The 20,998-nt window shown below is 48.9% G+C and overlaps 1 protein-coding gene across 1 annotated transcript; it reads right to left on the bottom strand.

Moving 5' to 3' along the window:
* Window positions 1–754: 754 nt before the first annotated feature.
* Alas1 (5'-aminolevulinate synthase 1) lies at window positions 755–14,940 on the bottom strand. The gene is made up of 11 exons (XM_075964780.1): window positions 14,807–14,940; window positions 13,793–14,015; window positions 11,030–11,257; window positions 9,060–9,209; window positions 8,515–8,737; window positions 6,594–6,778; window positions 5,714–5,893; window positions 5,012–5,176; window positions 3,350–3,618; window positions 2,508–2,670; window positions 755–1,046 (listed from the first exon to the last, which is right to left on the bottom strand). The coding sequence occupies exons 2-11, from the start codon at window positions 13,992–13,994 to the stop codon at window positions 886–888; spliced, it is 1,926 nt and encodes a 641-aa protein (XP_075820895.1). The 5' UTR covers window positions 13,995–14,015; window positions 14,807–14,940; the 3' UTR covers window positions 755–885.
* Window positions 14,941–20,998: the final 6,058 nt, after the last annotated feature.

Raw genomic sequence — 20,998 nt, 5'->3', positions numbered from 1 at the left:
GGGAACGGCGTGGCTTAGACTTGGATGGGAAAGCTGTAAAGAAAACCAAGACCAACCGCTCAGACACCATGGAGGGATCTAGTGAGAGGCAGAAGAACCAGTGGCTGGGTCTGGCAAGACTGGCAATAGGGGTGGCAAGGGCTGTGCAAAGAGGGTGGGACAAAGACAGCTGCAGCTGTGAGGGGTCGGGTCTGGGTGCCAGCTTGGCTATGGGCTACAGGTCATGTCTGCTGTGGAGAAGAGACAGCAGAGGAGGAGAAGTATGTGACAGAAGACAAGGGATGGCTTTAGACTGCACAAGAAACAGCAAGACCCAAATACAAATGGAGAGGGCAGACGAGGTGCAGAAAGCCCTGCTCATTCTCTACAGAGGGCATGATAGGGGTCAGGGAGGCGCAGGACACAAGACTTGGTAAACACAGATGGGCCCTCCTTCAGGCTTGACTGAAGTGTGACTTGCGGTGGGAAGTGTGTGGTTGAGGCAGTGGCTGAAGGAAAGCAGGAAGGACAGAACTGTGATGGGGGCTGTGGGCACACCGAGACAGGAGGTTTAAAGGGAAGTCAGCAGCAGGTGGCATCATTGCTTGCAGTTACCGGGGCACCAACTGGCCCACCTACAGGCTCAGTGCGGTGCTGGTCAGACCTGAGCAGAGCACAAGGCCTGCAGGACATCAGTGTATACAGCCACAGCGCAGGCCAGCTAAGTTATTTCTCCATTCAGCAGTCAACAACAGAAACACCCAACACACAAGAATTTATTTTCAGGACTATAATTTTACTATAGATTAATATTTAATATATAATTTATTTCACATATAAAGACAATTCTGGCTACTATTTGGATATGGTAATGGCCGGGGGTTAGGTGAGTAACTGAGGTCACAGTCAGGCCTGGGCAGACACCATCTTGCTCATGCCTGAGAAATAGGCTTTCTCTCTCTCACTCATCACTTCGAAATGCAAGGGTCTCCTGCAGAAGTTGCACTCCGCTGATGAATGTGGCTTCAGCTCCAACCCTACTCGCTTCCACGTGACCAGCAGCTTCTCTGTGGGGAAAGACAGTGTTTGAGCCCCAAAGAATCAGAACACGTCCACACGGAAGCCTGCACCCCAGTATTCAGGGCAGCAGCAATCCTGACTTCCAACAGTGCAAGCATCCAGCGCCCATGCACGGATGCAAATAGGAAATCATATGGCAATGAAAAGAACAGAGCTAGTCAACACCATGAAGGTATCTGAAAACCTTTTTTTTGCTTTTAGAGATAGGGTTTCTCTGTGTAGCCTTGGAGCCTGTTCTAGAACCAGGTTGGCCTTGAACTCACAGAGATCCACCTGCCTCTGCCTTCTGAGTGCTGGGATTACAGGCATGTGCCATCACTGCCTTTTAATTCTGTATTTCAAGAAAGTAAAAATTTCTTTAATCCCAGCACTCGGGAGGCAGAGGCAGGTAGATCTCTATGAGTTCAAAGCCAGCCTAGTCTACAGGAGCTAGTTCCAGGGCATGCACCAAAACTACACAGAGAAACCTTGTCTCAAAAACCAAAAACAAAAAAGAAGGTAAAATTTATGGTGTGTGAATTAATCTCAGTGACACAGTTCTAAGAGTAAAAACACAACCCAGAGTTGGGTCTTACTTTACAAACCAGCTGCAGTAGCTGCTGCATGGTCAGTACGCTACCTGAGTATCTCAGGGACCTGGGGAAGGGGAGCTCAGGGGTGGATGGCCTACTTAGCCTGCTAAGACCCAGAGTTCAACTCCAGCACTAAAACCAAACCAAAGTCCTCTGAGTATCTTGAACATAAAGTCTATCCTTCGAAGTTACCTGACTTGGGAAGCTCCAAGAGGGCCTAGGGAGGCAATGGCCAACTAAAACTAAAAGCCCCTTCAGTGTCCACCTCAGGATGGACATGGCGGGTGGGGAGCAGCACAGAGCCACCAGAATGACGTAGTTCAAGGACCTCATATGGGGAAAGGGAGAGAGTGCAGAGGAATGTGAGCGGGATTCTAAAGGCCAGGGCAGACTTGTACCATCAGAGGCCTCTAGTCCCCTCAACAGCCACAACCCACATGACAGAAGAGAGGGCATGGGGGGGGGAGGCTCCCTGAGAGCTTCCAAACAGACCGTGCACACTGTCAAGTGAGTCACTACTGTTTAATTTTATTTTATTATTATTATTTTTTTGTTTTGTTTTGTTTTTCGAGACAGGGTTTCTCTGTAGCTTTGGTGCCTGTCCTGGAACTAGCTCTTGTAGACCAGGCAGGCCTCGAACTCCCAGAGATCCGCCTGCCTCTGCCTTCCGAGTGCTGGAATTAAAGGCGTGCGCCACCACCGCCCAGCTACTACTGTTTAATTTTAGAGTTTTGTCATGTGCCAGCCGAGGGCATGCTTAGCTGCTTGGGACAGGAAGAAACTACTGCCCACCTGAAGCATCAGGTAAACCCTGCCAGAGCTTTGTGCGGTCCCAGTGTGGTGGAGACATTCCCCGGAACCACTGCATCAACTCACCGAGGAAGAAGTTCATCATCTGGGGGGTGTGGTGTGGGGTGGGGGCGATCCGTAGGAGCTCCTCCCCACGCGGCACCGTGGGGTAGTTGATGGCTTGGACGTAGATGTTGTGCCTGGTCATCAGCTCGTCACAGATTTCTGTGTTTTTAGCAGCATCGGCGACCTAAGGTCCGAGACAGCAGGGGCAGGGTCAGAATAAGACATGCTAATTTGGCAGAGACAGTCAAGAACACAGTGTCCATGCATGTGGCTCAGGCTCAAGGCCAGACTGCATCCGAGTGTACAAGCCTGGAGGAGGTGGGCGATGCTGCCTGGACGCCTGCAGTTTAAGGGAGCTAACATTCGCAGGACGGGCTACAACCCTGGTACGAAATGTCACACAGCTGCCCTCTCAGGTCCTGTATGGTCAAGGAGGTGCTTTTGTTTTGTTTTTTTCGTGCAAGCAAATCCTGTTCCCAGGAGGGTCTGCCTGCTCTGGGGTACTAGCTATTTCCGTACACTAACCGTGATGTCAGCAGGGATGTGACTGCAGAGGGAAGTGCAAGCCCGGCTCTGAAACGCACCAGGGGGAAAGTCACACCTCAAAGCTGCCCGCACTTGGCTTCCAGAGCTGGCCAGACACAAGTTCCGTGTTTACCCTGTTAAGGTTACTGCTCTGGAGAGGGAATCTGTGCTCTAGCTCAAAGACTTCCTTCTTATTGTGAAGGCAGCCCAGACACTGAAGACAGAGGGCCACTGGGTGGCCCCAGCCCTAGCAATCACCCTGCACAAGCCCAGCTTTAGGAAGGTGGACAGAACACTGGCACGTCACGTGTGGAGTTCGACCACGGACAGGCCATTACCCGCACAGGGATGATGTGACTCGGGCAGTGGATGACCGGGAGGCCGGCGTCCATCAGCATCTGCCTCATCAGCTTGACATTGCGCTGGTGCTGGCGGCGGAGGGCGCGCCCCTCGGCACTCTTCAGGATCCGCACGGACTCCAGCGCTCCAGCCAGCAGCATGGGAGGCAGGGAGGTGGTGAAAATAAAGCCAGCAGCGTAGGACCGTACGGTGTCGATCAGCAAACTTGTGCTGGCGATGTACCCTCCGACACAGCCGAACGCCTTACCTGGGAGGAAGAGGAGCTGTTAGGTTGGCAACAGCAGTATGGGCGCCGAGAGGCACCACAGACTTTGCGGCCGTCACCCGGCTAAAGCGTCTGTGGCTGGACTGAACCCTTACTTGCTGTTCAAGCAAAGGGCAGAGTCTGGACAATTGGCATTTGCTGGATAAATACAAACACTCAGAACCTGTTAGGGCTGACTTAGGGTCAGGCTTGTTTTTCAGTTCTGGCCAAGGCCCTTGTATAATCTGTGTCTCATATTTCAGGATTAAGGGCTCCAAAAGGGTTGGTTCTCAGGAGCCTTAACTCTGTTCTGCAGTGAACATTTTTCTCAACCACAAGAGGATTAAGCAGGGGCAAACTCCTCGAGTGGAAATTTCTCTGCCTAGCACTTCCACCTCACTGGGCCACACCTCCACCATGTCTACCCCACACACTAGAATTGGCATTTAAATAGGGGGCTTTCCTCTGGGTCTGGAGGAGGCTTCACTCCCTTGACAGGGCTGGAAGACGCTGGGTTTTCCTTGCTGGTCCTTAATTAAGTATAGGTTCTAACTTAGCATTCACTGACTGCTACATGGGTTTCTCACTGCCCTTAAGAAACTCAGAATGTTTATAGAAAGAGAAAAGAAAAAGAAAAACCCTTGAATTTCTACAACCTCTCAGCAATTCTCACAGACGAAGGCAACATCTACAGTAATGAGCTATAAATACTCATTTATCTTCTCTCAGGAATCCTGATACAGCTCCCAGTGCTATTTCCATCACATTGATGGGGAGAAAACAAAACAAAACAGGCATGGAAAGGTCACACAACCAGGGAGCTGCACAGCCGGGACTGAGGGCCAGACTTTGGTGCCATATGAGGAGAGGAGCAGGCTGGGACAGCGGAGCGCTGGCTCCCTGGGCCAGGCACAGAGCACAGCATTTCCCAGCACCTGCTGGAAGAGCACTGGGGCACTCGCTCCTTCAGAATCCAGCAGCACAGAGTGAAGGCTTTTGTCACAGTATGTAGTAAGAGCCAAAAGAATGACTGGAATGAGCTCAGATGGCAAGTAATGTAATTCCTGTCATGTTTAGCTGTGGGAGTCTACGAGCCTCCATGTCCCCAGGGATGCTCCAAAGCGGGGCTAGCATCCACTGGAATAAAAAAATTCACTGCAAGATGGAAGTGGTGGCATGCCTACAGAGCCAGCACTGGGGAACCTGAAGCAGGAGGGCCATCGTGAGGTCAGCCTGGGCTATAGACTAAAACAAAATGCACCCCAAAGAGAAACAGTCTAGGCTTTACATGCTACCACACTGCTTCCTATCCTGATGCTGGTCAGACCAGCCAGCCGCTGGTCTTGTTATGTATCCGAAGTTCAGTGTAAAAGCAGAATTTACAAAGCACACACACCAAGTGTCCCAGAAATGATGTCCATTTTTGACATGACTCCATCCCGGTCACCGATCCCTCCACCTCGAGCACCATACAGCCCCACCGCGTGGACTTCATCCACAAACGTGACTGCTCCAAACTCATGGGCCACATCACACAGCTCTTCCAGTGGGCACACTGCTCCTAAAGAAAACCACGGAAAATATTAGTATTCGTGGTTAGAGCCAAAGCAGAGGACTTACATTCTTTTTCTGTTTTTCTGAGACAGGTTTCTCTGTATACCCTGGCTACCTTGGAACTCTGTCTGTAGACCAGGCTGGCTTTGAACTCAGTTCCATTAGTCTCTGCCTTCTGAGTGCTGGGATTAAAGGTGTGTGCCACCAATGCCTGGCTTGCCTTATATTCTGTGGGGTCACTTTTAGTACTGGAGAGAAAATGAACTTACCCCAGTACCTGTTTGCCTTGAGGTCCCAGTCTAGCAACAGCTAGAGCAGAAAACCCAGTTACCCCATCCATACAATGTCTCTCAATTACAGAATCCCAGCAGAGACAAAACTGCAAAACCAAAGGAAACCTCCTATTTTTGTTTGTTCCTGGCAATGAGTGTAGCACCGGAGACACCGCGAAGCAGAAGCCTGACGACCAGCTCTGACCCCAGGGCCCACATACCGCACCTTTTAAACAGTTCCAGGCTTCAGACTGGTCTCAGCATAGACTCACCATCCATGGAATGAACAGTTTCGAATGCTACAATCTTGGGAACTGCGGGGTCAGATCTTTGCAGCAGTTCTCGGAGATGGCTGACATCGTTGTGGCGGAAGATGTATTTTGGCACTCGACTGTTGCGAATCCCTTGGATCATGGAGGCATGGTTCCCAGAATCAGAGTAAATTTCACAGCCTGATGTGAGAAAAATGCATCTTAGGGGCAGAGGCATCAAAGACAACTGACATCCTGGACAGGTACAACAGACCTTTTCCTGCTGACAGTGCCTTGAAAATGTTCACTATGAAAGACACCGTGAGTCAGTATTTGTCCTGACATGGTAACTAGCTACTGCGTCTCTACTCGGAAAATGCAAAGGCAAAGATAGCCCATGGCTGTTGGGATGGAAGTCGGCTGCAACGCACTTGATTTAAAGAGCTGACGCCCTGCGTTCTATCCCAGCATCATGAAACACAGAACACAAAAAAACACAGAACATGGAGAACAATCCTTAAAGCCACAATGCCACATACTCAGAAGCCCAGCATTCTGAGGCAGGAGAACCAACAATATGAAGCCAGCCTGTGTTACACAGTGAGATTATGTGCAAAAACAAAAACTACCAAAAAAAAAATGGGTACCTCATTTAAACTCAATGAAGATGTGACTATATGCAATGAAGCATCTGCTAAAGGAGCTTCTTAGAATATGACTACAATCGAGTCAGGGGCTTGAGGGCAGGACCTTCTGACCACGTTCTGCTGGAACTCCCAGTCAGCACCTCGTGCTGATCCAGGCTGCCAGGCTGACTTGGAGGGGCCTTCTTAGTAGCCAGTGCTCTTGTCATTATGCAGACCTTCAAACGTGCTAGGATGCTGACACAAGGCCTCCTTACCAGGCATCATCTTAGCCAGGGTGAAGAGGGTGGAGTCGTTGGCTACGAAGCAGGAAGAAAACAAGAGTGCTGCATCTTTGCCATGGAGGTCGGCCAGCGCCTGCTCCAGTTCCACGTGGAACTTACTGGTGCCAGAAATATTCCTAGTCCCACCAGCTCCTGCACCATGCTGCTTCACAGTCTCCCTGTTAAAAATAAGTGAAATACTAATACTCCAGGGTTCAGATCTCCAGAACTTATTAAAGATTTACTTATTTATTATGTGTACAGTGTTCTGCCTGCATGAATGCCTGCATGCCATAAGAGGGCACCAGACCTCATTACAGATGGCTATGAGCCACCATGTGGTTGCTGGGAATTGAACGCTAGACTCCAGCCAGTTCTCTCAATCTCTGAGCCATTTCTCTAGTTCCAGAATTCATTTAAAATCCAGGGGTCTTACATTCCTACAACCCTAGCACTGGAGCAGAGGGGATCTCAAAAAACAAAGATAAAAGGCTTATGGAGTAAAGACCTAAGGCTGCCCTCAGGCTTCTAAGCACACCCCACCCCACCCTACACATACAAGTACATAGCACACATAAATACACACTATAACACACACTCTCTCTCTTCTCTCTCTCTCTCTTTCTCACACACACACAAACACTTTAGGGTTGGGGCTGGAGCTCAGTTGGTAGAGTGCTTACTTAGTATATAAAAAGCCATGGGTTCAATTCCTGGTACTGCATAAACACACATGGAGTATGTGCCTGTAATCCCAGCATACACACAAAACAACAACAAAACCATGATTATACTTCAACTAAGCAAGAAAACTCACGGTTCTATTTTTATTTCATTTAATTTTTTGTTTGTTTGTTTGAAACAGGATCTCACTATGAAGTTCTAGCTATCCTGGAACTCACTATGTAGACCAGGCTGGCCTTGAATTAACAGAGACCTGTCTGCCTTTGTGTCCCAAGTGCTGGGATTAAAGGCATGCACCACTATGCCCAATTTATTTTTTATTTTAAAAAAAAAAAAGAACCTTTTAATCCATGGTTCTAAACATCATATAAATTGGTCCTCTTTCCAGAACCCAAGAAAATGAAAATTATGCTGATCTCACCTAGGAGCTCTTTCATTATGAAACCTGGGCCATAAATCTTAGAGCGATTGTTAAGAATAAGTGTTCAGGGACTGGAGCAATGGCACAGTGGTTAAGAACATTAACTATTCTTCCAGAGGACCCAGGTTCAATTCCTAGTTCCAGAAGATCCAATATCCTCTTCTGACCTCTAAGGCACACACATGGCAGACATGCAGGTAAAATACTCATGCACATAAAATAAATAAATCTTTCAGCATAAGTGTTCATTTAACAGTCATTAAGACATATTAGCCATGTAACTTAAACTAAGGCTTCTTTTTCTAAGAATAATCATTGCCCCAACAATAAGTTAATAGAAAGCACACTCTAGAAGGCAGCAAAGCAGTCACACATTAGGACACATGCAAATGCTATTGCTCAACCTCATATGGGACTCTCTTTAGCAAGCCCTTGGAGAATTTGATGAGCAACTCTCTCAAGCCATGGTGGGCCTCCTGAAGGACAAAGATGGGACCTCCATCCTTTTAAACACGTCATCCTGAAATAGCCTTTTCCACTACCTTCATATTTGTCTCTAAGAAAGTCAACAGCGGTGGTTATCAAAGGCTGAGAACATGTGCCAGTGAGGTGGCTCAGCAGGGAGGGGCTTTGCTGTAAAGTATGGTGGCCTGCACTCAATCCCGGGACTCCTGGACCGGAGGACCGAGAGCTGTGTCCACAGGGAACAGCAGTATCACCGTGGCACACTTGCAGTGACTAAATATTCTCCCACAAAACGTCCAGCTGTAAAAGCCATCTATGTCTTGCCAAATAATGCCAGTTACTTACATAACTGCCCCACACACGCGCGGGTGGCGACTCATGCCTAGGTAGTCGTTACTGCACCAGACCGACACCTGCTTTTTGGTGAGGAGAGAGTCTGTGTAGTCATCAGCCATGGGGAAGATTTGTGCTCTCCGGTTCACAGTTTTAAAAACTCGGTAGGTATGATCATTTTTTTTCTCATCAATTTTCTTCTCAAAGAAACGATCATATTGAAAAGTGGAAACAGCTAAAATGGAGACAAACAAAAGACAGTGCAGTCTTTTAAGAAGACTCTCCGGGTTTGGGGAAAGACAGACCTGAGTTCAGGTCTCAGCTTGGCCATTTCATGGCTATATTCAGGACTAGAATGATGTCCCAGTACCGTGACAAGTGCAGGGTACACTGTCCAGTATATAGGCGAAGGGTAACAAAAGAGAGGAGGCCAATGATCAGTAGCATCAGTGCCACTGAGCCCAACAGTACTCAAGCAAGGACCACAGGGCTCTCCCGCACCATGCCGCTTCGCCTCCAATCTGACATACGGTTAACTCACAAACGACAAGACTCACATTTTGGCAAGTTATCCTGAAGAAGATGAGACACTCTTTCTGGCCTCTGCTTCCGCATGATATCCTGGAAGTTCTTCAGCTGCTGGCTTGGATCCTCTCCACCAGTTTTCACACTGGTCACACTGGGGGTCACAGAGTTTTGGGCAATTTCTATGGCAAAAATAACAAGAGGCATAAAAGATGGACTTTATATTCTTAGTTCACAATACCTTCTAGGCATAATAGTTAACGGGGGTGGGCAGGCACAGCTGAAGCAGTTCATCAGTTAAGAGTACTGGCTGCTCTCCTGGAGGGGGTGGGCAGGCACAGCTGGAGCAGCACTGACTGCTCTCCTGGAGGGGTTGGGCGGGCACAGCTGGAGCAGCACTGACTGCTCTCCTGGAGGGGGTGGGCAGGCACAGCTGGAGCAGCACTGACTGCTCTCCTGGAGGGGTTGGGCGGGCACAGCTGGAGTAGCACTGACTGCTCTCCTGGAGGGGGTGGGCAGGCACAGCTGGAGCAGCTCATCAGCTAACAGCACTGGCTGCTCTCCTGGAGGACCTGAGTTTGATTCCCAGCATCCACATGGTAGCTCACAGCTGTCTGGAACTAGAGTTCCAGGATCTGACATCCTCTTCTGGCCTCTTTGAGCACCAGGCACATTTTGGTGCACAAATATATATATATAAGCAAAACAGTAAAATCAATTTTTTTTCAAAAAAAAAATATCTTATTGTCTGGGCAACTTGGTACATGCCTTTAGTTCCAGAACTCGGGAGGCAGAGAGAGGCAGACCTCTATAAATCTGAGACCAGACTGTGCTACACAGTGAAACCCTGTCTCAAAACACAAAACCAATAGAATAGACTGTTGTCTACTTCATGAAAAGAAGCCAATCATAACCAAAGTCAGTTATAATGAGTATAGAATGTCTCCTCCTTCAGTGTGTTTATTATATTGAAGTATTTGATCCTGGGCTGCTTTGGGCTTTTCGAAATGTAGTACTGTAGTAGCCCAGGCTGGCCTTGAACTCAAGACCATCTTGCCTCGCGCCTCGCGTGTGTAGTGCTAAGGGTACAGGCTTCAGTGCCATTTTGTTTTCACAGCTACCAGCCAGTCCCAACGGACATGAATTAGAGCCTAAGGCTCCCAGCTGACCGGCACACCTTCTGGACTCTCTACAGCCTATTCCCCTCCTGAATACTTCTTGCATGAGGCAGTCTTCTTCTTTTTTTTTTTTTTTTCGAGACAGGGTTTCTCTGCATTGCTTTGGAGCCTGTTCTGGAGCTAGCTCTTGTAGACCAGGCTGGCCTCGAACTCACAGAGATCCACATGCCTCTGCCTCCCAAGTGCTGGGATTAAAGGCGTGCGCCACCACCGCCCAGCTCCCCTTTTTCTTTTTTCTCTTCTTTTTTCAAGATAGGGCCCCTCTAAGCATCCCTGTATGTCCTAGAACTGGCTATGTAGGTCGAAATTAAGCTCACATTGATCCTCCTGCCTCTGCCTCCCAGGTACTGGAATTAAAGGTGTGTGCCATGCTCAGCATGCTGAGGCTTTTAGGGGTGGTTGGGAGCTCGATGAGGGTAAGGTTGCTCTCCCATGACCACCAGAAGGACAAACAGCTTGGGAGTCCCAAGCTAGCGCTTACTGCAGTAATACTATGGTTCTATCTTCTATCCTTCGAAAGGGTAAGGAGTACCAAAGAGACAAATGAATGCTGGCCTCTGCTCAAGACGACAGGTTATTTCCAGAAAGTGAGCATGACTTGGGAAGCTGGCTACCTCCTATTCCTTCACCAGAAAGCAAGTCCCACATTTTGCAATACAGTCGGGATGGTCTAGCTTGAGGATCCCCTTCCTCTCTGGCACTAGAGAGGAAGGTATTCCCATTAGCACTATGCTGGCCTAGTAAGAGCTCACACATAAACCAGAGGTCCCAGGGGCCCAAATGACAGGATCCCTCTTCCCACGGGCCAGAGTAGTTTCTGTTACCTTTCCTCACAGCGTGCATTTCCTGCACATCCTCCTGAAGCTCCAGGCTGGCCTTGCGGAAGACACTGCTGCCTGTCTGGCTCATCTGTGCGGCCAAGAAAGGGCACTTGCTCCCAGAGCCCTGGCTTGTCGCGGGTGACGGGTGTCCTGACGGGAGCTGTGCGCCATCTGGAGTCAGCTGGGATTCGTCAGGAGCCTGCTGGACTGCGGCTTTGGCAGTTTTCTCTTCTGAGGGAGGAAATGGAAAGAACAGGCATCAGGACCTGCTTGCACAAGCAAGTCACCGAGTCACAGCACCTCAAACTTTATGCTCGTTCTAGTCTGTAACCCATGCTCGAGTTTCCTTTGTTAAACTCTGCTAACATCCATTCTCGCCCGCCTTGCGGTACAGCGGTCCTCTGAAGGGCTGGTTGGCCCAGACCAGTTAGCACCCAAACTCACAGGCATTCTTCTAAACCCAAGATCACTATTTTATACTTTCAGACAAACCAACATTCTTTTTCCATTTGTTAAGACAGGGTCTTACTATGCAGCCCATGATACTTGACTTGGCAATCCTACTGCCTCAGCCTCCAAAGTGCTGGGATTATGTGTGCACTTAGCCCCCAAAACTCTTGACTTGGATCACTGTCAGCAAATTCTACCTAAGGCAATTGGTAGCAGTCACCGTTACTCACTTCACGGTTTCTAAACAGATTCCCAGTAAAGCTCAACCAGTTTTAACAATACTTCTGAAAAAGAAAGAGGCCATCACTCAGATCTTCACACTGACCTCTCTCGGTTCAGACTAATAGTGTGCCGGAAAGGACGCAGGCTCCACGCACACAGCTCACCTACTTTCTCGTTTAAGTTCATCAGAGCTGCTGACCTAACCCAACGGGCTGGTTTGGGGCTCTAAGTTACAATGACTCCTCGATCCCTTGAGCAATGTGCTCACCTTCCTTCTAGAAAAGTCTCCCTTTATCATTTTGGAATACTCCCATGAGTCACTGGCTACTCTTTCTACAACTTGGATAAGGTGTCTCAATACAGTTTCCATAAAATTTTCTATAAAAGGAAGTTAAGAAATGTTATTTTGAAATTAACTTAATTTTACAAGTAATGTAGATGTGTTGTGGAAAGTCTAGACAACAGAAGGGAAATGAGCCTTTTAACTCAAACACGGTCACCACAGACACGCTGAGAAAAGATAACTAACTCCAGACAGGAAATCCCCTGAAGGACTGAGCCCTGCTCCCTTACAGAACAAACGTTCCTTTCCCACAGGTTCACACCAAAAAGAAGCCCGGAAGGCGAAACACTCACTAGGATTAGGCGGACTCTGAAAAGTCCTTCTCCTAGATATGGCTCGGTGGTTAGGAGCACTGACTGCTCTTTGAGAGGACCCAGGTTCAATTCCCAGCACCCACATAACAGCTCATAACTGTCAGCAACTTCCAGGAGATCTGATTCCCACATACAGACATACTTGCAGGCAAAACACCAATGTATATAAATAAAACTAAACAAAAAAAACCCCAAAAAGCCCCTTTCCTGGCAGAAACTGACCAAGACCACTCCAGCCTGTTCATTAAAGCTTATCTGCCTGAGTGGGTCCACGCATTGACAGCACTAACTCCACGCCGCACTCACACAGTGCACCCAGAGCGAGCCCTGAAGCTGAAGAACAGGCAGTAGGGTGGTGGGTGCCAAGCACTGGGGGAAGGAGTATGGTGGTTAATTAAGTTTGGGAAGATGAAGAAAGTTCTGGAACTGGATAGTGACAGAATGATACAAGCATCTGTAATACTACGGATTCACACACTTAAATGATTCAAACGGACACTGTAGTGGTGCCATGCTTATCATCCTAGCACTTAAAGGGCTGAGGCAGGAGGATTGCCACAGCTGGAGGGCAATCTGGGCTATGTTATGAGACTCTAATGGAAAAAATAAAAAGCTAAAATGGCAAGTTTTATGCTATAGGTATTTTGCAAACACACACACACATTTTACTTAAAGGGAAGAAAAAAAACCAAAAAAGATGGCTCAGTGGTTAAGAGCACTTGCTGCTCTTCCAGAGGACTCAGGTTCAATTTTCAGCACTGAGATGGTGGTACAACCATCTGTAACTCTCCAGAGGATCTGACCCCTTCTTCTGGCCTCCTTGGACACCAGGCATACAGTGGTGCAGTCAAACATTCATATACATAAAATACAATGAATACATCTTCTAAAAAAATAAAAACCTGGCAGCAGTAGCTGAGGTCTGTGATGTCAGCACTGGGGAGGCAGAGGAGGGGTCATGACTATGTGGCCAGTGTGAGACCCTGCCTCAAAATGCTAAGCAGGGCCGGGCGGTGGTGGACGCCTTTAATCCCAGTACTCAGGAGGCAGAGGTAGACGAATCTCTGTGAGTTCGAGTCCAGCCTAGTCTACAGAGCGAGTTTCAGGACAGCCAGGATTGTTACACAGAGAAACCCTGTTTCAAAAAATTAAAAAAAAAATACTAAACAGATTTTAAAATCACTACTTTACGAGTCAAAGGCCAAATCTTCATTGAGGAACAGACTGCAAGCGGCTGCTCGCAGCAGACAATGAGGAAACACTAGAGCCCAGCAGACCTGACATGAGATCCAGAAACCTGTATTGTTTCTCAAAAGCTCCTAATCCAGGAGTCAGAGGGCAGTTACACAAGAGGACCCCCTCCCATGCACAGTGCTGATCCCTCCCCTAGAGTGGCCCTTACCACCAAGGAAGTGTCTCACTGCTAACTCTACTCACTCTCGTTGGCTGGAGGGGTTTCTTTGGTCTGCTGGCAGTGGATTGCTGACGTGGACAGGGCTCGAGGGGCTGGCTTGGCTCCCACTTCCATCATCATCTTGGGGCAGTTTTGAGCATAGAACAAGAGAGATTTTCCTGCCTTCTGCAGAAAGGCCTGAGGAACTCGCGATAAGAATGGGCATCTTCGAACCACAGTCTCCATGTCTGCAGAGGGTGCTGGCTCCTGGAGAAGAACCCACTGTGAGTGATGTCAAGGGTGCCCTGGGCATACCTCTCACTCAAAACCAAACCAAACAAACAAACAAAACTAACAACGACAGCACCGACTGCACCGAGGTAGGACTCAGTAAAGGAGTGGCGGCCACACTCTACCCAGGTCACCACTTCATTCTCCACCTCTACATAAAAGCCCTCGGGCAAAGCAACTTCTCCACAGTAAATTGGGACGATTAATAACCAAGGGGGGGGGAGATGAAGGACAAAGCAGAATAGGTGTGGGAGGCCATAGGCTCCTCGAGGAGTGTGCACCTTAGCAAACATACAGGGGCAACAGTGAGGCCAGCGAAGAAGTCACTGTCACCTAAACAGGCAGGGAGGACGCCTAGGGACCCTAGCAACCCGAGGGAGGAGAAAGAGTCTAGACCAGCCTTGAGTTCCCGAGACAAGGTCATGCCCCTACAGCTGGAATCGGGAAAGGGAGCAGAAAGAAGGATAGGGTCAGGGCTGACTCGGACAGGAGCAGGGCTAACCAGCCCAGAGAGTGGGGCTGGTGGAAGAGGGTCAGCGGTGAGTCAGAGGTTCCCCGGGGTCGCAAGGGTAGGAAGGAGATTCTGAAGCCGCCTGTCAAATGCCGAATGTCACGAGAGGACGGAACCGGGCCTCTGAGGTAGCCTAAGCGGTAAAGATGAGGTGGTGGTGGACGCTGAGCCATGGTGGGGGCCAGAGGGGGATGGGGCGTGTGGCCGCGGTGACGGGGCGCGCCGGCTTCCCGTGACCACCGAGCGCGATCCTTACCTGCGCGGGCTCTCGACGGGACGGCGGTGGGCGCTCTAGTGGAGGGCGCTAAATGGACCAATGCCCTTGTCCGCTATAGCAGCCTGGGGGACGCAACTGCTGTGTGGCCCTAATATAGAGCCAGAGTGACCGCTGCGCATGCGCTGTGGGCGCGGCCTCTCCGGCGCACGCGCACCGGAGTCGACAGAGCAGGGAGGCTGGTCTCTCCGTGTAGGGCTCTGCTCCAGCTGGTGGACTGTGACTCAGGCCTAGGCTTCCAAGACCAGGAGGGCAAGGTGGTGGGCGGGCGGGCAAGGGCGGACGGGCAAGTCCCTTTTTGGACTCCATCCTTCGGTCCTCTGTCACCTTCCACGTACAGCCAGCCCTGTGTGTCAGACCCCTAGCCCCGGTGTAGAGCGTAAACCAACCACTCAGAAACTTGCCTACTAAAAGGGTTTCTTGGATTTAGAGTTAGGGGTTACAGATCCTAGAAATCTGATTAGCTAGGGGCTTAGTTTTGCTTGTGACAATGACAGGGCTTTTCTACTGGATGGATGGCCCAAGAATAGAATGGCCCTGGTGAGGATGTGCTGAGGGGTCTTGGACATCGGACTGAAGAAGCAGCAGCAGAAGGGAACCCAGTGGCAGCACATTCTGGTCCGAACAGAAGAGAGAGAGAACTGAGGAACTCGCTAGTTGGAGCCCAGAGCTCCAATGCGCTAGCCATCTAGGTGGTGAGGGCGACATTACAGCAAGGGCCCGACACAGGGTTTAACAGCTGTAAGTTATTGCTCTTGGATTTTGTTGTGTTTGCTGTTTTGAGATAAGGTTTCTCTGGACCCGCCTCTTAGACCAGGCTGACCTCGAACTCACAGACGTCCACCTGCCTCTACCTCCCAAGGGCTGAGATTTAAAGGCCTGTGCCACAACCTCCCGGCTCTTGTTTTTATTTTGAGACGAGGTCTTCTGTAGCCAATCTAGGCTGGCCTCAAAGTTTTTAAAAAAGGATGACCTTGAACTTTTAGTCGGCTTGCCTCTGCCTCCCCAGTGCTGGGATTTACAGCTATGAGTCACCATGCCTGGTGTATGTAGCACTGAGGATTGAACCCAGGGCCTTGTGGCAAAAACTCTGCTAGTTGAGCTACAGCCCAGACCCTGTTTTTGTTGTTTTCACGAGCCAGGGTCTTGTTCTGTGGACCAGGCTGCCTCAGACTTCCCCAGATTCTCCTACTTCTGTCTCAAATGCTGGGGTTACATAAAGTGCTGCAAAACTTAATTAGCTCATTTTTATTTTTATTGAACACCGTCCAAAGTCCTTGCTGGCCGTGATGTACACCAGTTGAATGGCTTAGTGCTCCATTCTGTATTAATCCCAAAGATGGGAGGAGTACACCAACCCAAATCATCTTGGCCAAATTAATTAGAGCAAGCAGTTAATTAAGGCAAGTTTTTTTTAAATTTGTGTACATGATCTGCCCCCTACCCCAAAGCAGGGTTTGAGAAGTCAGCATTGGATGTGAGGAAGCATGGTTTTCATAGCTCAGGGTAGGGGGTTTCCAAGTGGGGAATTTGGCAGGCAAAATAGGCAGGGTTACAGCAGCGGAACATAGCACAGCAAGTGAGTCCTAACGACCTCTGAAACAAAGACATGATTGCAAGGTGGTCATAAGGTGATCATAACAACAGGTAGTCATAACAACCTTTTGAAACTAAGGTATGCAAGATGATTAAAACTGAAACAAAGACACAATTGCCATTTCCTGGAACAGGCAGTGCAGAACCATTTGTAGTAAAGGTTACAGGTCAGGTATAGCCTAATCCTTGAGAAACAGATTTAGTCATAATCAGGAATGAACTGAGTTTGTCTTTACTATAAGGTGGCTTTTAAGCCTAAAATGGAGGCAGGTTGATTCTTCGCCTGGAAGAATCAGAGTTGAGTCCTGCCTCCTTTGAGACTCCTGAGACCTTACCTGAGGGGAGGGGCCTGGCAGTCTCTCAGGAATGGCAACCTGGCCTCCTTATTCCACACCCTTCTCAGCTTGCCCCAGACTGGATCTGTGCCAGGCCAAGAGCTGCCCTCCTGCAGTTGAGGAAAGAACCATTCTGGATGCTTCTTTCCCAGCTGGACATCAATAAGCAGAACAAAGTCCAGAGTAATAAAGATGGAGGTGTGCCTGGGTACTTCCTGGTTTTCCCCGAATGCCCAGTTAGCTGGCACAATGAGCCTGTGACTGCCAAGGAGGCACTTTAATCCGTAGTGGCACTGTGAGCACGCCAGGACGAGGGCTCCGTTTGAGTTGTCCAAGACCTGGCTCCCACTTTGCTCTGGGGTAACACCTATCAGTCAGAGAGGAGAGAGAAGGCCAGCACTTGAACTCAGAGCTTAGACCTGGTGCTGAGTGGATTGCACTTGCTCGGGGCCTTGCTTTCCTTATCCGAGCAATGGGATCATAATGCCCACTGCCTGGCTGTCTTAGGAACCGTTTGGGTGGTGAGTAGCAAAGCAGAAGCAGAGCAAACTGAGTATTGGAGCAGACATGAGTTCTAAACCCATCTCTGAATTTCCAGTGGCTTTGGCCTTCAGAGCTAAGGCTTGATTTCCTCATTTGCAAAGCTTTTCCAGCTCTGCAGCTTGTCATGGGCAGCAGTGTCAGGGTGAAGTCATGACTGCAGGGACTTATTGTTTAAACTCGGGGTAGCCAGCTCTCTGGGAATTTCCTGTTTAATAAGGGGCGGAGGCTAGGGGACGAGGAGGCCCACCCACAAGGAAAGTGAAATAGGATGTTGTAAAACAATCCCAAATAGAGGAACTATTACTTCAACAGGAAGGAGGGAGACTCCAGTCACCAGGAAGGCGTCCTGAAGAGAAGTAGACGCTGGCTGGAAGGGTGGGTCTTTGTGGTGTTGGGAGAATGCTGGGTAGAAAAAGGAGTGGAGAGTCCCAGGCCTGTGGGAGGGGAGCGCGATGTGTGAGTCAGCCTGAATAGCTTGGCCACTTGTGTGCAACAGCCAGAGCGGGGACAGGAGGTGAGAGCAGACAGGCCTTAAATGAGCCACAGGGTCAGAACCCAAAAAAAGGATCATTACCAGGGTTCTGCCCAAAATGCAGGGCTCTGGGCTACACTCCTCGGTTGTTTTTGTTTAGTTGTTTTTTTTGTTTTGTTTTGTTTTGTTTTTTCGAGACAAGGTTTCTCTGTAGCTTTGGTGCCTGTCCTGGAACTAGTTCTTGTAGTCCAGGCTGGCCTGGAACTCACAGAGATCCGCCTGTCTCTGCTGGCGAGTGCTGGGATTAAAGGTGTGCGCCACCACCGCCCAGTTTACGCGCCTCGATTTTTTGAACCAGGAGTCTGTATTTTAAACAGACCACCCTTCTGGTTTGGTGGGCATTGGGTCTCTTAGGGCCACATATTGGGATATGCCATTCTAGTGGTTTGTGTTTAAGACCTCAGAGGACAAAGCTAAATTTAAGAATCCTAATCCTAGTCCTGCTACAGTCCAGCTTCCTGAGCAGATACTCCATTCCTCAGCTTCCATCTTTGTGAAGTAGGAGTGACCTCACCTGCCTTGGTTTGTGCCTCAGTGAGCCTGTGCCGGTCCAGCAGCCATCCTCCCTTGGGTTGCTGCTTCCAGGCTAAGTACTCCCTCCTTCAATTTCTCTCCCCACCCTGTCCCCTTGCATCCTCCCGCCACCCCTCCTGACCTGCAATATGAACTCTTTATCCATTGCTCTGGCCCTGAGCCGGGTGCCCAAACCGCTAGAGTTCAGGCAAGGTCAGCCCTCATTCTAGGAATGACGTGCAGACCTTACTACTTCTCAGCCGGCCTGCGTCACTGTCACGGTCAAGGACTGCCGCACAAAGCACCCAGCCAGCGGTCAAGGCAAAAGGAAAATGTCAACCCTTGCCCCCAGAATCCCCACTCCTTACTCTGGGCCCCACAAGCTGTTTTCAGGAGCACCCCTCCACAACAAGTTCACTAGCCAATCTTACTGATTACCACTCTCTGGCCTCAGTTTCCCCTCAAGGAGACCCTGGTAGCAGGGGGCAGTGATACCTAGCATGCTCACTGTCCTAGATTTAACTCCCAGCAATGCAAAGCTAAACTGAAAAGAAAAGAAAGCGTTCCAGCCCAGGCTGCTGCTGCTTCCTGTAGCTTTGGAGCAGAGGAACATCTTGGGCCAGTACTCGTATGTTAAAGTAGGTGAGAGGGCTACCGGGCAGCCTGGCTCTGCCCTGGAGGGCTGGAATGTGAACTGCAGGTTTACAACAACAGGGCTCAGGAGCCACTGTGTGAGATGGGCTGTAGAGGCCGAGGAGAGAGACTGAGGTACCCACTTTGCTTTGTCCCTGCCTTTGGAGTGACTTCAGGTGCTGGTTATCTTGGGGCAAGGGGAGGGGTGTAGACTCTGACTTCTGTTCATGAAGATGAGTGTGAGACTGGGGACTCTGGCTGGAGGGGAGCTGTAACAGGACCCCAGACCTTAGCATAATTGACTCCATGATGGAAGTACCTACCATTCAGGCTATAAAACTCAGCACACAGACAGTACCACCTGCCAAAACTAAAACAAAGGCTTAATCCATCAAAGTCCGTAATTCTGGGGAAGTTTCTAAAGTACTAACTTTGCTTTTTGGCTTCTGTAGTTCCTATTCTGGCTAACTGTTCTTATCAACTGAAATATGTCAGCCCAGGACATGGTTTTTGTGCTTAAAAGTCACTCTGAGAAGCCGGGCGGTGGTGGCACACATCTTTAATACCAGCACTCAGGAGGTAGAGGCAGGCAGATCTCTGTGAGTGCAAGGTCAGCCTGGTCTACAAGAGCTAGTTCCAGGACAGGCTCCAAAGCTACAAAGAAACCCTGTCTCAAAAAATAAAAAAAAAGCACAAATAAACAAACAAAAAACCAAAAAAGCCACCCTGAGAAAGGTTCAGTACTACACTGAGATCTCAAACACCCAGTGTAGTTGTGGACCAGCTAATAAAGACTCTATTGGCTTAAACCCACGTCTGAGCAGTCTTCTCTGGTGGCTATCCCACAACAGAACAAGGCTGTTAATGCTTCCAGAAGCAGGTTTTCATAGGCTTCTTTCAGGACAGCCCACCCCAACCCCATTCTAGAGATTAGGAAATCCTCAGAAGGCTCCAGAGATCCCCAGAATCTAGACTTCCAGCCATATACAACAAATTATAGCCTAGATATCTGCTTGGCTAAGATATCTTGTATTTTGTTTTCATTTTGTTTTTGTTTTTATGTTTTGTTTTTAGGTTTTTTAAAAAAGAGAACCTACATAACTTGTTTGCTTGTTTGTTTTTACTTAAAAAGCAATGCCAGGCTAACCAGATGGCTGGCTGCCAAGTCTGACAGTCTGAGTTCAATCCCTAATATCCACATGGTAGGAGGGAACCACCTCCTGCAAGTTTTCCTCTGACCTCTACACACATGCATTCAAACACTCAGTAAATTAATAGAAACATATTTTACAGCCGGGTGGTGGCACATGCCTTTAATCCTAGCACTTGGGAGGCAGAGGCAGGCAATCTCTCTAAATTCCAGGCCAGCCTGGTCTACAGAGTGAGTTCCAGAACAACCAAGGCTACACAGAGAAAACCTGTCTCGGGGGGGGGGGGGGACAGTAATTTACAAAACCGATGTCTCTACTGCAAACAAATCTGGGTCAAAATAGATGACGTCAAAATGATGTCAGTCCCATTTGGGTGTAGGGTTTTCAGCTAGCCAAAGGCACTGTCAAATTTGTTATCATTGCTTCCATTTCTAAACTATCCTTGAAGAAATATGGGGGTCACATTGTCCTCGAGGTAATCCAGAAAGTGACACTTGCTATCTGCATTCATGTTTTGTTTACCAGTTAAAGAAGTAATTTTTTTCTTTTCTTTCCTTTTTTCTTTTCTTTTTCTTTTTTTCTCTCTTTCTTTCTTTTTTTTTTTTTTTGAGACAAGGTTTTGCTATGTAGCTCTGGCTGACCTGGAACTTGCCATGTAGACCAGGCTGACCTCAAACTCACAGAAATCTGCCCGCTTCTGCCCTGGCTTCCGCGCGCATGCATGTGAAGGGTTTGTCCTCTGGCTTGGCAGTAAGTGTCTTTACCTGCTGAGCCATTATTTCTCCAGCCCCTTGTAGGCTTCTTTTGTGAAGCTGTTTCTTGTCATGATTCATGACAACATCAACCAGGGATTTTAGTAAAGGCGTTTTCA

The sequence above is a fragment of the Microtus pennsylvanicus genome, chromosome 3 (assembly GCF_037038515.1).
Source record: "Microtus pennsylvanicus isolate mMicPen1 chromosome 3, mMicPen1.hap1, whole genome shotgun sequence".
Taxonomy (NCBI): Eukaryota; Metazoa; Chordata; class Mammalia; order Rodentia; family Cricetidae; genus Microtus; species Microtus pennsylvanicus.
The sequence above is the reverse complement of the archived record's forward strand: the minus strand, read 5'-3'. Positions and strand labels throughout refer to the sequence as shown.

Excerpts from the sequence above, each read along its gene's own strand:
- Alas1 (XM_075964780.1), bottom strand. The coding sequence starts at position 13,994 with ATGGAGACTGTGGTTCGAAGATGCCCATTCTTATCGCGAGTTCCTCAG. Across the intron at positions 9,210-11,029 it reads AATGCACGCTGTGAGGAAAG|AAATTGCCCAAAACTCTGTG; the intron begins GTAACAGAAACT and ends TTTTTGCCATAG. Across the intron at positions 2,671-3,349 it reads GTCACATCATCCCTGTGCGG|GTCGCCGATGCTGCTAAAAA; the intron begins GTAATGGCCTGT and ends CTCGGACCTTAG.